This window comes from Anabrus simplex, chromosome 1 (assembly GCF_040414725.1).
Source record: "Anabrus simplex isolate iqAnaSimp1 chromosome 1, ASM4041472v1, whole genome shotgun sequence".
NCBI classification, from domain to species: domain Eukaryota; kingdom Metazoa; phylum Arthropoda; class Insecta; order Orthoptera; family Tettigoniidae; genus Anabrus; species Anabrus simplex.
In genome coordinates this window covers 1170341036-1170358431 of record NC_090265.1, presented here as the reverse complement: position 1 = coordinate 1170358431, position 17396 = coordinate 1170341036, and the positions used below count along the sequence as shown (strand labels likewise).

The window sequence follows — 17396 nt, the reverse complement described above, 5'->3', positions numbered from 1 at the left end:
AGTGAAAAAAAAAAAAAAAATCCACAGCCCCATCTAGCAGCGAGAATAGGAACTGTGCCGGCTGCTGAAGCCTGTCACACTCCTCTGGATCTGTGATTAATGACTGAGAGATGAAATGAAATGATATTGGAGAGTGATACTGGAATGAAAGATGACAGGAAAAACCAGAGTACCTAGGCAAGGGCGCCCAGGGAAAAGCAAAAATCTAGTCTAGTCAGGTGTTTTCCTCTCAAGAAAATGATTCAAAGCTCAGTATTACTTAAGAAGCGGTAGTACCGTTCCCCACCAACAGGCAGGGAACACCGTGGGTTATTCTACCAGAGAATACAAGTCGCCATTTATCTTCCAAAATATTAAAAATTCTATGTACCCCCAGGTCTGCCCCGCCCCCCCCCCCCCCGTACAAACTGTCATATGGGCGCTGATGTACCCAGAAAAAATTCTGTCCCGCCTCCTCTTTGTCCAGCACAAATCTCATATGCAGTGTCCAGGATTTGAACCATGGAACCCAGAGGTGAGAGGCCGGCGCGTTGCCACCTGAGCCACGGAGGCTCTTATCACAGCTCCAATAACAATAGAAATAGTTAGTGGAATGTAGTACTGCAGTACTATTTTCTGATATTAGGTGAACTTATTCGAGGATCGACACAATGTTCATCATTTACAATGAGTTTTTGTTAACATAGAGTATATACATTTTCAATAATTGTTAAAACCATTTAAAATAGATCCCTGTTAGACCTACTGATAAGACACTTCCTTACCGATTATACCCAATGATTTATTTCACATGTTTCTTTCTCTAAGTAATGTGAATGACAGCCATACAGTGCACTCTCATTGTTGTTACAACATGTACTACTGTCATTTGTTATGGCATAACATTTTATTTGCAGTGTTTTTTTCATACAATGACCATGACCTATTGTATTTTTAATGTTGAACTAAAAAGCTACAGTTCATTGGGAATGCTGCAGATACAAAAGGGGTACAAGTACAACCAGATATCAAAATATGTAAGTTTAGCAATTATAAGAGCTTTTCTTTTGTACAAAGATCATTTTATCTCGTTGCAGGAAACCCTACTCATAGTTGTTCGATGTCCCCACAAGCAATAAGAGACGAAGTTGAAATACTCAAAACAGATTTCAACAACCGAATGAAACAAGTATTGTTCAGTTCTGTTCTTAATGCATATTATGCTGGATTTGTTCCATGCTGTTTTGCACAGGTACTAAAAATAATTTTGAATTTTATATATGTATGCAGCTGTCTTGTTTAAAAGGTGATTTGTTGAATACAGTGTTGTTTGTTCACAGAGTTTTCTATACTATGATGTCTATTGGGCTACACAGCATTTGGCATTTGTTTGGCTTGGATGTTTCACAATGTATATTGTACATTGTTATCCTGTCAAGTAAGTATTGTTTCGAGTAGACTTAATGCTTAATAAGTTATTTGTTCCTTTACTCAGTCTTTTAAATGTCAGATGAATTATAGGAATAATCAAAATCTCTGATTTATACTACTACGACTACTACTACTACTACTAGGCTAGACAAAAGAGTGGCTGAAATAGGTGACAATATTTCTAGAAAACAGAACTCCGAGAATTAGAGTAGGTGAAGCATTATCTGATCCTGTAATCGTAAAGAGGGAAATTCCTCAAAGCAGTGTTATTGGACCTTTGTGTTTTTTCTTATATACATAAATGATATGAGTAACGAACTAGTGTCAAAGATAAGGCTTGTTGCAGATGATGTTATACTGTATAGAGTATTAAATAAGGTACAAGTTTGTGAGCAAGTGCCAACGATCCCGGCATTGTTGCGAGAGTGATAGCAGGCAATGGTGTAACCTTGTTACAGGTTACAATAATATTATTGGTTTTACGTCCCACTAACTACTTTCTCTGTTTTCAGAGACGCCGTTGCAGGTTACACAAACATGTTTAGTTAAATAAGAGGTTTATGATAAATATGTTGAATTTTAAAACACAGTAAAAGCATTAGAACACACGCAAGTATGACAAACTCGAAACAACATAAACAGGTTGACAAACTTGGACAGTTATGAAAGGACGTAGAAGGCGGTATGGAACCCTAAGAGGTAGGTGGTTATGTATGCGTTGTGGGAAAGAAACATAGATGGTAATCACTAGGGCCTGGATTTTTATGCAGTAAGCGCTTAGATTGCAAACTAATTTGGTTAGTAGGAAGTGTCGGCCACCCGCTCTTCCATAATGTAGTAAGAGTAACATAAATTATAGGGGTTTTGATGGGCTGTACCCCTATTGTTTATGCAAACCCCGTAGCATAGTCGTTGTGAAGGTAGACTATACTTGTTACTCGCTTCAGGAATGTTGCATTCTAACCTATTATTGCATAAACATCCGGGCCCTAGTAATCACCTTTAAACTCTTCATTTAATAAACTAACAAAACCAAAATTAAAAGGGATGAACAAAATTCAAATAAAACAGGAATAACGGAAATAAACTAATTTACAAGTGAATGTAAATTTGGACTGCATCCGCAGATATGTGTTACATACGATGGTAATTTCAAATTTCACTTTAAAAAAATAGAAGGAACATTGTTTGGTTTACAAAAGGGCTAATTCCTTGTTACTAACTCAAGAGAAAAGAAAGAAATTAAAACTTAACACAGAGGCCAATTAAGTTGCTACCATTCTAAAAATACTTCTAAAAAGAAACATAGCTTTAACTGGTTTGAGTTAAGCTAAACTGAACTACCTGAGACAACCTGAGGAAATGTTATTACATGTTAATTACAAGGTTTTCTTTTAACAAAGTGAAAAGGGAATTGCCTCCAAAATTAAAATTTGAATGCTTAGCTGAAGAACTGAGTCATTTTGATGATTAAATGGAGAATGTGAATTCTGAGGGTAATTTCCTACGCAAAAGAAAAATTTACGTTTAAATTAATTTAATTTCTGAAAAACCAGGAAGAAATAGTGTTTACCCCGAGACAGGTATCCCATGATGGGACGGAAGCAGGTGCGCGTCCGCACTATAGGCTGGTCAGAAGCGAAAGACATAGATACAAGTTTTGCTCCCACAAAGGAGCGAGAAGCCGGAAATGGTGCAATTACCGAGGTGACCAATCAGACAATAGAATTTTACTCCCGAGTTTCACATTCACCAATAATAAACTTTGTTATTCTGACCAATAAGGTCTCTACATTCTTGATGATCCAGAAAATTCTTCTGCGTACCAGGAAGCAACTGGAAATATGCTTCTAAAACTGCACGTGTACATACACCCTGCTTCATAATTTAGATGCCTAATTTAAAATTCACAGCTATATAATACCAAGAACAATTTCACAAATAAATAATAATAATTTTTTACATCCACCTTTTAAAAAAATTGTTATTCTTTGTAACTCCAGAAACCTAATTCCTCCAAAACAGATATAATAATTTTTGAAATTTTTGAATAATTTTTGAATTTTTGAATAATTCTTCTGGAACAAAAAATCAATTTTCAAAGCAATAAGTCCCATGTTCAATTTTTCAAAGGAATATTTTATACAACATAAATTTTTAAAACAAATTAATTTTTCAAAATACAATTGAGGAGGCTTGGTTCATTTCCCCGTTGTTGTCCCAACACGGCCACAAATGTTATGATAATAAACGTGGTTAAAAGTCAGGTTGTGAGTTTCACTAATAGGAAAAGTCTGCTCGGTTTTGATTACTGTGTTGATCGGGTGCAAGTTCCTTGTGGGAATCTGTGTAAGTACTTATGTACTAATGTAAGGAAAGATCTCAACTTGGGTAATCATATGAACAGGATGGTAAATAAAGGGTACAGATCTCTGCACATGGTTATGAGGTTATTTAGGGGTTGTAGTAAGGTTGTAGTAATGGAGATGGTCAAATACCTGGGGAGTGAATTAACGGAGAAATGGATGCTGAAATTAGTAAGAGGGTTTCTATCCTAGTGTAAGAAACATGTTATGGGACAAAGATCTGCCAATGGAAGCAAAGGGGACTATGTACAGTATGTATTACGTACCCATAACAACTTACTTAGCAGAAAGTTGGACAATGTCAAAGAAGGATGAGAGTCTAATACAGGCAGCCAAAATGAAGTTCTTGAGGGGAATGATACAGAAGAGTAGAAGAGACAAAAAAAAGGAATGAGAAAATCTGGGAAGAAATTAGAGTGAAAAAAATGAATGTTAGAATAGAGAAGAGCTGAATAAGATGGTTTGGTCACATAAAGCGAATGAGTGATGAAAGGAATGCCAATAAAGGTGATGGAAATGCAAATGCAAGGAAGGAGAAGCCGCGGACGACCACGATTGAGATAGGAGGACACAATCCGACGCAGTATGAGGAAAAGAAACCTGGACTGAGACACAGTGTTAGAGAAGTGGTGGAAAGAAAGTGGAGAGGAACCATATTTGCCCCTACCCGGCTACAGCTGAACAACAGGAAATGATGATGATGATGATGATGATGATGATGATGATGAGTAAGGAAGGAGCGGGTATATAAGTCTCTGGTTAATGGGACCCTCACCAGGAGTACTTTATTTCAGAACTGGGGGGAGAATTCCAGAGAAAATCAATTCGATTTGTTCTGGTTGATAACAAAAATGTTGCAAAGTTTGTGTTAGGAAGATTTTGGAATAAAGGAGACGAGCTGCTCGACTAAGTGACATGTATTTTTGAGGTTAAATCAATATTCCACCTTTACAATACAGTAGAACCTCGATTATACTTTTCCCTAAACTACGTTTTCCCGTATTATCCGTTCAAATTACGTGGTCCCGCGAGCATCCTAATAAAATCACGTTGTAAAAATCCTGCATCATCCGTTCCTCGAAGAATCGATTTCCCACATCAACTGTTCAGAAATGTCAGTCCCATCAACGCTAAATCCTCGATCACGCGTTTTTCAAGAAACTGTATCTCGCGAAAGGACGGCTACGGCATACTTGCGGATCTTTGTGTTAACGTCCAGTCATTCCGGTAATTTGAGGAAGAGGAAAAGTGATACATTTGAAACAATATTCTCGAGTTCAACATAACCTTTAAAAGTCGATATAGGCCATAGGCCTAATTTGCGCGGTACAAGATTTCCACAAACTGACTACGAACATTACCTAGGTACCGGTGACCAAATTACAATGGAAGATTTAAAGAAAAAGGGATTTCGCCATCATGTTGGGCGCTTTTGTATCCAATGTGCTTTATTTTATTAGATTCGAGAATTAAAAAATACTTGTGGTCGATTGTTTGGCTTGATGTTATTAGGTTTTTCGAACAGTTTGACCGATCAAAGTTGCTGATCTGAAAGAAGTTTTCAGAGGAAACCGACGAATTTTCCCCGGTAAAACTGAATGTAAAGTTGCGAGACTTTTAAGCCGCGTACCAGTAACTAATGTTTGAAGCCGGCCCCGCTGTCGAACTTGCCTGCCTCTCAACCGGAGGACCAGGTTCGATTCCCGGCCAGATCAGGCATTTTTACCTGGTTATGAGGGCTGGTTCCAGGTTCACTCATTCTACGATTACCTTTAATTGAGGCGCTATTTAATGGTGAGATGGCGACCCCGGTCTAGACAGCCAGGAATAACGGCCGAGAGGATTCGTCACACTGACCATGCGTAACCTTGTAATCTGCAGGCATTCGGACCGAGCAGCGGTCGCTTGGTAGGCGGAAGGCCCATTGGGGCTGTAGTTTGGTTTGGTTTAGGGGTGTTTGTAAGATTTTAAGTATACATATTTCTTTTTTGTGATGTTTAGCCATTGTTCATCGTTCATTCATTCCTGGAATTTCTGTTTTCCCATGTTGTACGTTTTTTTACGGTGGCTTCAAAAACGGAGAATCGAGGTTCCACTGTACCAAAATTTTTGTCTAATTATTTAAACAAAATTTTTTAAAATATGATGGGACATGTTTCGTCTAACTTGTAGACATCCTCAGCCATAAAATATTCAAGAAAAGGCACAAACTGACAAGGACAAAATAACACATTAAAATAATTCAGACCGCCGAATACGTCAATTAAAATAGTGAGAATGTTCTAGATTGTTCAGAGCATAACATTCAAACTGTTGATGACAAACTTAAAAATTATACACATGAGTTGATACATTAAAACTTGATGTTAACATTTTTTCTTTGTTGGTGCTTGTTGACATGCAGTATTCTGGTGTGTCGGTGAAAGCTGATGTAGAGGTGCACAATCTTAATTTCCAGTAGAATAAAGACGATCAATGAGTAAGTATATGGAATCCAGTAAAAGGATGTTAAGGTCGTCTTATTGGTGCAAAGTTGTCATTTCTTGTTAAAAATTAGGTGGAATATCTGATCGTAAGACGTATATGAATGTACAGTGGAGGGCAGTCAGCCACAATCATCCATGCTAAGCTAATCACTCTTGGAGAGGCGAGAACGGCCCTCCGCTGTGCATTCATATACGTCTTACGATCAGTTATTCCACCTGAAATGAAATGGCGTGTGGCTTTTAGTGCCGGGAGTGTCCAAGGACATGTTCGGCTCGCCAGGTGCAGGTCTTTCGATTTGACACCCGTAGGTGACCTGCGCATCGTGATGAGGATGAAAATGATGATGAAGACGACACATACACCCAGCCCCAGTGCCAGTGAAATTAACCAATGATGGTTAAAATTCCCGACCCTGCCGGGAATCAAACCCGAGACCCCTGTGACCAAAGGTCAGCACGCTAACCATTTAGCTATGGAGCCGGACAGATATTCCACCTAATTTTTAACAAGAAATGACAACTATGCACCAATAAGATGATCTTAACATCCTTTTACTGGATTCCATATACTTGCTCATTGATCGTCTTTATTCTACTGGAAATTAAGATTGTGCACCTCTACATCAGCTTTCACCGACACTCTGGAATACTGCATGTCAACAAGCACCAACAAAGAAAAATTTTAACATCAAGTTTTAATGTATCAACTCATGTGTATAATTTTAAGTTTGTCATCAACAGTTTGAATGTTATGCTCTGAACAATCTAGAACATTCTCACTATTTTAATTGACGTATTCGGCGGTCCGAATTATTTTAATGTGTTATTTTGTCCTTGTCATTTTGTGCTTTTTCTTTAATATTTTACGGCTGAGGCTGTCTACAAGTTAGATGAAACATGTCCCGTCATATTTTAAAAAATGTTGTTTAAATAATTAGACAATAAAAATTTTGGTATTGTAAAGGTGGAATATTGATTTAACCTTTTAAAAGTATATGTACGACAATACGGGCTTTACAATGAAATTCACTTTGTGTAATAAGTGACATGTTCCAATTGTGAGTGGAAATATGGCATGGAATAACAAAAGTAGATGAATAAGTTTGAGTGGTGTTTTTAAGTTTAGGTATCATTTGGTGTCCATAGGGCTGTGAACAGGATAGAGATTAATTTCATTTGTACCAGGCGAGTTGGCCGTGCGCATAGATGCGCGCGGCTGTGAGCTTGCATCCGGGAGATCGTGGGTTCGAATCCCACTGTCGGCAGCCCTGAAGATGGTTTTCCGTGGTTTCCCATTTTCACACCAGTCAAATACTGGGGCTGTACCTTAATTAAGGCCACGGCCTCTTCCTTCCAACTCCTAGGCCTTTCTTATCCCATCGTCGCCATAAGACCTATCTGTGTCGGTGGGACGTAAAGCCTGTAGCAAAAAAAAAAAAATTCATTTGTAATACGTTTCTTAGTATATTTGGGTCATGTTCTGTAGTGTATGGTTGGTGCAGGATTGCAGTTGATTATTTTTATTAGTGCCAGTTTTTAGTTGTTGATCTGATCGTACAAAATAATGCTTATTGAATTTTATTGTGTCCTGGTATACATTCTACAAAAATCGCCATCTTCTCAAATATATTGATTTGCTTTCACTGCTCATAACATTAGTTGTAAGAATGCTGAGTACAAGATCCGATTTGTCGGACACCAACGTGCCATGTGCGGGCTATGGGAAACTTGAATATGAAACCATACACCTCTGACCAAAGAATTGAAAAAAGATGGAGAGATAATAGTCAAGGAAAAACCAGCTCCTAATCTGCCTGTAATAACATTAAACGTACAGTCATCAAGTGAGAATATGTTGGTACGCAAAGAGATGAAGAAAAAGCAAGATAATAACAAGGAATACTATCTCTAACAATCCACTTAAGGTTCATAGTAACTCCAAAGAAAATGAAGGAATATGGACAGAGGTTGTCGAACATAACTGCTTATGTTGGCCAAGTATTGGTCTCAGGGTATCAAAACAAACAATAGACAGCAGCCTTAAGGTTTGGGATAAGGTTGCCTGGTTGTACGTTGGTAGTGTCCATCATTCACCGGAAACAGAGGACATCATTAAATATCTAAAAGATAATGGAATTGCTGGATACATTTTGTGTGAACAACTAAATACCAGGGGAACAAACAAAGTATACAAGGTAGGGATAGATTACAGGGCACTTGTCCACGGTTAACTGCACAGAGTTTTGGCCTTAAAATATCTTAGTCTGAAGGCAATTTTTACGTTCCGCTCCACAAACGGATAACCCGTGACAGTGATAGAAGATTGATTGGAGGGAAAGATTTGCCAACCCAGGAGATTAAATTATCATCTTGGAACACAGCAGTTCTTTTAAGTATAGCAAACACAGTTCAGAATAATAATAATAATAATAATAATAATAATAATAATAATAATAATTCCTCCTCTGCGAACCATGTGACCTTGCCGTGGTGGGGAGGCTTGCGTGTCCCAATGATGCAGATGGCCGAGCCGCAGGTGCAACCATATCGGATGGGTATCTGTTGAGAGACCAGACTAACGAATGGTTCATCGAAAGAGGGGTAGCAGCCTTTCGGTAGTTGCAAGGGCGGCAGTCTAGATGATTGAATGATACGGCCTTGTAATAATACTCAGCATGGCTTAGCTGTGTTGATACTGCTACACGGCTGAAAGCAATGGGAAACTACAGCCATAACTACCTCCCGAGGACATGCAGCTCTCTCTCTGTATGAATGATGTACTGATGATGGCTTCCTCCCGGGTAAAATATTCCGGAGGTAAACTAGTCCCCCATTCGGATTTCCGGGTGGGGACTACACAAGAGGGGGCGATTATCAGGAAGATGGATACTGGCATTCTGCGAGTTGGAGGGTGGAATGTTAGAAGCTTGAACCATTGTGGTAGGTTAGAGAATCTGAAAAGGGAGATGGATAGGCTAAAGTTAGATGTGGTTGGTATAAGTGAAGTACGTTGGCAGGAAGAAGAAGATTTTTGGTCAGGCGACTGCCGAATTAACACAAAATCAAACAGGGGAAATGCAGGAGTTGGTTTAATAATGAATAAGAAAATAAGGCAGTGGGTAAGCTACTACGACCAGCATAGTGAAAGAATTATTGTCGTCAAAATAGACACCAAACCAATGCCCACCACAGTAGTGTAGGTCTATATGCCTACTAGTTCGGGGCCGATGACCTTCGATGTTAGGCCCCTTAAAACAAGAAGCATCAACCTACTAGTTCAGCGGATGATGAAGAAATCGAAAGAATATTTGAGGAGATAGAAGATCTAATACAATATGTAAAAGGTGACGAGAATCTAATTGTGATAGGAGACTGGAATGCAGTGGTAGGCCAAGCAAGAGAAGGTAATTCAGTAGGAGAATTCAGATTGGAACAAAGGAACGAAAGAGGACGTCGGCTGGTTGAATTCTGCACTGATCATAATTTAGTCCTTGCCAATACTTGGTTCAAACACCACAAACGACAGCTGTATACGTGGACGAGACCTGGAGACACTGGAAGGTATCAAATAGACTTCATTATGATTAGGCAGAGATTCGGAAACCAGGTGTTGGATTACAAAACTTTCCCAGGAGCAGACGTGGACTCTGACCACAACTTGTTGGTCATGAAATGCCATCTGCAGTTGAAGAAATTGAAGAAAGGAAAGAATGCAAAAAGATGGGATCTAGACAAGTTGAAAGGAAAGAGTTTGAGGGATTGTTTCAAGGAACATGTTGCACAAGGACTAAATGAAAAGGCTGAAGGAAACACTATTGAGGAAGAGTGGAGAGTCATGAAAAATGGAGTCAGTAGGGCTGCTGAAGAAATGTTAGGAAGGAAGAAAAGATCAACTAAGAATCAGTGGATAACTCAGGAGATACTAGACCTGATTGATGAACGACGAAAATACAAGAATGCTAGAAATGAAAAGGGCAGAAAGGAATACAGGCGATTAAAGAATCAAGTGGATAGAAAGTGCAAGGTAGCTAAGGAAGAATTGCTGAAGGAGAAGTGCAAGGATGTCGAAGGCAGTATGGTCCTGGGAAAGGTAGATGCTGCATACAGGAAAATCAAGGAAACCTTTGGAAAAAGGAAATCTAGGTGTATGAATATTAAGAGCTCAGATGGAAAGCCACTTCTAGGGAAAGAAGACAAAGCAGAAAGATGGCAGGAGCATATCCAACAGTTGTATCAAGGTAAAGATATAGATAATTTAGTTCTGGAGCATGAAGAGGCTGTTGATGCTGATGATGTTGATGATGATGATGGGTAAGGAGTACAAGATGAAAATAAATAAGTCCAAAACAAAAGTAATGGAGTGCAGTCGAACGAAGGCAGGTGATGTAGGAAATATTAGATTAGGAAATGAAGTCTTAAAGGAAGTAGATGAATATTGTTACTTGGGTAGTAAAATAACTAACGATGGCAGAAGTAAGGAGGACATAAAATGCAGACTATCACAAGCAAGGAAGAGCTTTCTTAAGAAAAGACATTTGCTCACTTCAAACATTGATATCGGAATTAGAAAGATGTTTTTGAAGACTTTCGTGTGGAGCGTGGCATTGTATGGAAGTGAAACATGGACGATAACTAGCTCGGAAAGAAAGAGAATAGAAGCTTTTGAAATGTGGTGTTACAGAAGAATGCTGAAGGTGAGATGGATAGATCGAATCACGAATGAAGAGATACTGAATCGAATAGGTGAGAGGAGATCGATTTGGCTAAATTTGACGAGAAGAAGACATAGAATGATAGGACACATCTTGGGGACTTGTTCAGTTGGTTTTTGAAGGAAGTGTAGGTGGTAAGAACGGTAGGGGTAGACCAAGGTATGAATACGACAAGCAGATGTAGGATGAAATGAAATGATATGAAAAGGTTAGCACATAATAGGGTGGCATGGAGAGCTGCGTCTAATCACTCTATGGACTGATGACTCAAACAACAACAACAATAATAATTATAATGTTATTGGCTTTATGTCCCACTTACTACTTTAACAGTTTTCGGAGATGCGGAAGTGCCAGAATTTAGTCCCATACGTGCCAGTAAATCTCCTGGCACAAGGATGATGTATTTGAGCACCTTCAAATACCTCCAGACTGAGTCAGGATCGAACCTGCCAAGTTGGGGTCAGAAGGCCAGCACCTCAACCATCTGAGTCACTCAGCGGCAGTTCAGAATATGTTACAGGATTATGATAGATACAGCAATTTTCATAGAAACGATCTTAACTTCTAAGTTGAACATCAATAGTAATTAACCACCGAGCTCAATAGCTGCAGTCACTTAAGTGCGGCCATTATCCAGGAATCGGGATATGCTGGGTTTGAGCCCCACTGTCGGCAGCCCTGAAGATGGTTTGCCATGGTTTCCCATTTTCACACCAGGCAAATGCTGGGGCGGTACCTTAATTAAGGCCACGGCCACTTCCTTCCACTTCCTAGGTCTTTCCTATCCTATCGTCGCCAAAAGACCTATCTGTGTCAGTGCGACGGAAAACAAATAGCAAAAAAAAAAAGTAATTAACCAGTTCATGTCTTGATGGATATGGGTCCATGTAGAAGACCAAAAGGAAGGATCACGTGTTTCTTCGAAGAAACATTTTCAATGTTTCGTTGTACAACACAAGTCTAAAAATGCATTGGTGATACGTACAAAGCAGTGTGTCCTCATATGCATATATTTTCAACCTAAGTATACTTCAACAGATATTATCAAAGAAATTGGCCAATGTCTGAATGCAGCAACCAAAGCAGATGCCTTTATCCTTGCAGGGGACTATAATTGTCGTGTGGATACAGAGTTACAAAAGTAAGTGAATGTTTTGAATTATTTGGAGGAAGAAGGAAGGTCTTGCTCTTAATTAACAAGAGGGAACAGCCAGCCTATGTTTGCTATAATAGCATAAGTACAATCTCCTTTTTATAAATTCCAAATTCACCAACATGCCAAGTTGTTCTCATGGATGCTGAAAAGGAACATTTACCTGTGCAGATATGCTCTCTCTAATCATCTTTGGGTCTAGGTGTCCTGTATTGCTGGTTAGGTTTGAGGGGGTGGCGATACGTCCTGTTTGACTTAATCTACTGCATTAAGGATGCTTTTCCTTATATTCTGCACATCTCCCTTGATGATCGAAAACCGGTTTTCTAACCTTCCTTCAATGACAGAAATACGGCTCCCAAAATTTCCCTCAACGGCAAAGATGTGGCTTTCAAAATTTCCCTCGACGGTAGATATTCTCCCCTTAACCTGTTGTTTTATGCCAGAAACCTGGATTTCCACCTCCTCCTTGAGGTTCGATATATATGCCCTTCCAGCTGGCTTGCGCTACTATCGATCTGTTCAACCTGTCCCAGTTTTCACCTGATGTCCGATATCTGCTGCGTTAATCGATTGGTGACGTCGCTAATTTGGAATTAAATTTTTTCATCTACGCTTGAAATTTTTGATTCTAGGCCCTGTTCAACTTTGTAGACCTGTGTGTACACTTGTGCTATTTGTCTGGTTAAGACTGAGTTAGCTTGAGAAATTTCGTCATTTACTTTCGAAATTTGATCTGAAATCTTTTCTGTTAGGGCGGAATTGACGTCTGAAAGTTTGTCGTCTGAAAGTTTGTCATTCTGGTCATCGAGTGCCTGTATCATGGTCATTAGGTTAGAACACGTTTTTGTTATATTTACCTCTTCTTCTGACGACTCCAGATCTTCGTTGACCTCGATGGAAGAGTTTTCGGGATCTTCTCTTTTAATACAGATGTTGACTCCCATAGGGAATGTCCAATAAAGGACCATTATATTGGTATTATATATTGGTATTATATCTTCTCTTTTATCGACGAGATCTTCCTGTAATCGCGTCTGCAGCGATTTCTTCTGGCTGTTCGTTGAAAGATTTCTCTTGGCGATTTCATCTTTGAGTTGTTGAACGGATATCTTTTCTAGTATCACTTGCATTTTGTTCTATTTCGTAATACACTCGTATTTAGTCGTAAATTCTTACGTCCTATCCAGGTCGCCAATGATGTATTCACAATAACGCACACAAAATGCTGTCTAATTGCATACACTTAATTTTATTCACAAACTGTCGCACTTCAACAAACCACATTTTTAACAACTGCCTATCACAAAGCACACGGAAATTGCAACCTTGAAACAGTTGACTGCTGATTGCTTACATTACCGGTCGAGTTGGCCGTGTGGTTAGAGGCGCACGGCTGTGAGCTTGCATCTGGGAGATAGTGGGTTCGAATCCCACTGTTAGCAGCCCTGAAGATGGTTTTCCGTGGTTTCCCATTTTCACACCAGGCAGATGCTGGGGCTGTACCCTAATTAAGGCCACAGCTGCTTCCGTCCAACTCCTAGGCCTTTCCTATCCCATCGTCGCCTTGAGACGTATCTGTTTCGGTGCAACGTAAAGCCACTAGCAAAGAAAAGACTGCTTACATTAGCATGTCGGCCTAAACACAATATGAGTTCACAAGTACAACTCCTGTTAAACCATAACTTAACTTCACCATCAAGACCACTTCCTTATATATGTGTTGCCTGGCCAGGCTTCTAGAAGGATATGTCACAACATATCTTCTAGTAAATTCTAGAGTGCCGAATACATAGTTACAATTGTAAGGAAGGTTCTGCATAGTTCTAGTGTTACTCTGGATGTTACGGTGTGTTGCACAATGTTTCTGTGGAATATACATCATACATACAGGTAATAATAAATTATATACTATTAATTACAGGTTCTTACATTAATTAAACTCGTATAAATATATACAGCACATGTTTCATGACATAACCTCACAAACAATGCTATCGTAAATAATAATGATACTAATAAGTGGACGTAAACACTTCATAGCCGTACATCACAAATAATAATAATAATAATCATTAAAAAATAATGATTCGAGCTTGATACTTGCATTACCCATGGTTACAGAATATTGTTTTCAAATTATATCAGTTTATTACACTTGCATCACTAGTAGACCTCCATGTTTTGAAGGTATGTAGGTTTTCGTGTTTATTAGGTTCTCTGGGGGAAGTGTGACTGCTCGGGAATATGCAGATGCATGTGTGTGTTTGTAAGTGACTTGATACTGTAGACGTGTGTGTGTGTGAATGAAAGTTTTATATTGTTTTTTGGGATGTTTGTAGAATTTTTTTCGAATATTGTAATGCTGGACACTTATGGACAGTAATTTACATAACACATTGATATGTGAAGCTAAAGATAATTGTCTTTCGCAGAACAGTACAATAACAGAGCTGTGTAAAGAAAATTTTCAGCATGTGGTCATTTGGTGCATGACTGACGGAAGTCAAAAAACAATCTAAAGCACAAAACTTTCCCGGACGCGGATTTAAATGTCTGGAAACAGGGAAATGTCCAAAAATTGATGAAATGTTTTGTACGTCAATGAAGGGTACGTAACAATCGCTGCAGTGTATCATAGGAAATATAAAATGTTACAAATGAAGGCACGGGAGGTAGCGCGCGAACAAAACGTTCCCATAACTCGGTTTAAGACGAATTGTGGATGGGTTATGACAGGGCCTCTCAATCGCCCAAAATCTCACGCGTGCAGATCGAGGCGCAAGAGCTCCGTGCACTGTGCATCGGTGTCGCTCTGCATGGCTCAGATCAACGCTTCGTCTCTGGGCTACCCGGCTAAGCTCGGCTCTACTCGGCTATACTTGGCTCAACTCAGCTCGGATTTGAGCGCTACGGCGCAAGTGGGGCAGAGGGAGACAGGCGGAGCGAGCGAGATAGGCGTGAGGAAAGAGAAAGTAAGCGCTATTGCTCCAAATCGAGGAGTGGGGGGTCTGCACTCTGGTCAACCAAGCCAAGTCGTCTTTTGCACCGTGCACAGTGCATGCACCACGCGCATGCACCCTGAGAGGCCCTGGGTTATGAGGTTCGCGCGACGACACGATTTTTTCGGCGTGAAGGAGAACAACACTCTGTCAAAGATAGTCTGCTGATTACATGGACAAGGGGCAAATTTTCACAGATTTCTCTTACGTTTGTAACAGAAAAAAATCGTACTTTCTCAAATCGGCAGCGTTGATCAGGTCCCAGTCTTTATCGATACCGTATGATCCGTATGCCACACAACAGCACTATTGTACTATAACAATCATGGAGTGTATTTATGAAAACCAGCAGTAGTGAGAAATTACGATACATGGCAATGCTTGCCGTTATAGCCGACAGAAGAAAGTTGCCATCATACATAATTTTCAAGATGAAAAGTGTACCTAAGCAAATACAGTGTCCTCGTGGAATGCGTGTACGAGTGCAGCCAAAGGGTTGGATGATCGTAGAACTCATGTTGGACTGGGTTAAAACTGTGCGGGATAGAAGACTCTCTGCACAACTGAAACAGTCAGTTATGCTTATTTTAGATTCCGAGGTCACCTCGTGAACGAAGTGAAGCAACTTCTCAATGGAAATAAAACCAATAGGTAATCATTCCCGGAGACCATGCATTTTCTTTGCAGCCACTAGACATTTAAAAAATTCACATTTAAAGACCACTTACATTGATGTTACGAGCGGATGATGAGCAGCAATCAGCAATTGACGCTCGCAGGAAATATTAGGCGTCAGTCCTTTGACTTGTTATGCTCAAGGGCAATGAAGAGTTGGGACCTTATACCACCTGAACTAGTCTCCAAGAGCTTAAAAAAGACTTGGATTTCAAACACACTAGATGGATCCGAAGATGATGCAGTTTGGTAGAGTGACAAAGAATCTGATACTGGTATGAGCTGCGGCGAGGATGATGCATCAGATATCAAAACCAGCAATAGCAACACTGAAGATTTTGAGTAAATTGTTTACCGGGAAGTCTGTATTTTATGGTAACGCAATAAGTTTTTTGCTAGTGTAATATTGTAACTTAAATGCTCTGATTGATGACAATTAATGTAATAAGTTCATTTTTATTTTCAGATTGGAGAAATGTTCGCCGAACTGTTTCAAATAAATTATGAATTTTGATGTATATGTGCGATTATTATGTACACTTTAAACTTGTATAAAATACAGTTTAGTTAGAAATTATTTTTACAGTAATACACACAATGTGTCATTGGTTGTGGCATCATACACGACCATTAACCCGACTCAAAGGAGATAGTGCCATCTTCCCTACCCTTCATTTGAGTAATTCTTGTCTGGTGCATCCATGTTGCGGGGGTGGGTATCCTCCACATCAGTAGGCCAGTGTGAAGGAGAGCTAAGTTCAGGCAGGGGCCCAGTCTCACTGTGTATAACGTGGAACCCATGCCGAGGGTTACGGGTTAAGACCTTAACAGCATCTTAGGCAGAAAAGGAGACCTTCAGAATGGCGAAGGTGGATGAGGAAATCCATCCTCTCTAGGGAAAATTAGAAGAGGGTACCACCGCCTTGTAGAGAAGAGGGATCTTCAAAGGCTAAGGGAGTAAACCCCAAAAGAAAATCTTCAGATCCGTTGGGCTTAGGAGGTCAGCAGATGAGTAAATTTGTACTTGCTTTCAACTATAGTTGCACAGTATGATGGTAATCTTGATGTTCATGCAAGTGTTAGATCAGAGAACAAAACCCGATTTGAAACAATAAATATTTTAACAATGAATAGGAAGGGAAATGAATTGACCTAACGGAGAGACAAAAACTCGACATCCTGGTATTAAGTGAAGTAAAATGGAAAGGGAAAGGAATGGAGAAACTAAGAAAGGGGTATACCTTGTACTGGATGGGTACAGTAAAGAGAAAAGAAATGGAGTAGGATTTGTAATGAATCAGAATGTCGAACCAATAGCTGAAGTTGAGTATGTAAATGAAAGAATTATAATAATGCACATACATGTAAACAAGGAACTGCTGAAGATAATACAGATGTATGCTCCACAGACAGGATGTAGCATGGAAGAAAATGAAGAGTTCCTCGATGAACTGGAAACACATATTGTTGGAGATGGGATCATGATAATGGGAGATCTGAATGCTCATGTGGGAACTGATAGAATGGGATATGAGAATGTTCTGGGCCCACATGTATATGGCGATAGAAATGAAGATGGAGAGAAACTG

The 17396-nt window shown here is 39.5% G+C and overlaps 1 protein-coding gene across 9 annotated transcripts in view; it reads left to right on the top strand.

The window, feature by feature from the left end:
* Positions 1-17396, top strand: part of LOC136858154 (transmembrane protein 39A-B) — a 406589-nt gene that overhangs the window by 93499 nt on the left and 295694 nt on the right. For all 9 annotated transcript variants that reach the window (XM_067137490.2, XM_067137492.2, XM_067137484.2 and 6 more), the window contains exons 7-8: positions 1077-1231; positions 1320-1417. In XM_067137490.2, coding sequence (XP_066993591.2) covers positions 1077-1231; positions 1320-1417 — 253 coding nt within the window. The remainder of the gene's footprint in view (positions 1-1076; positions 1232-1319; positions 1418-17396) is intronic.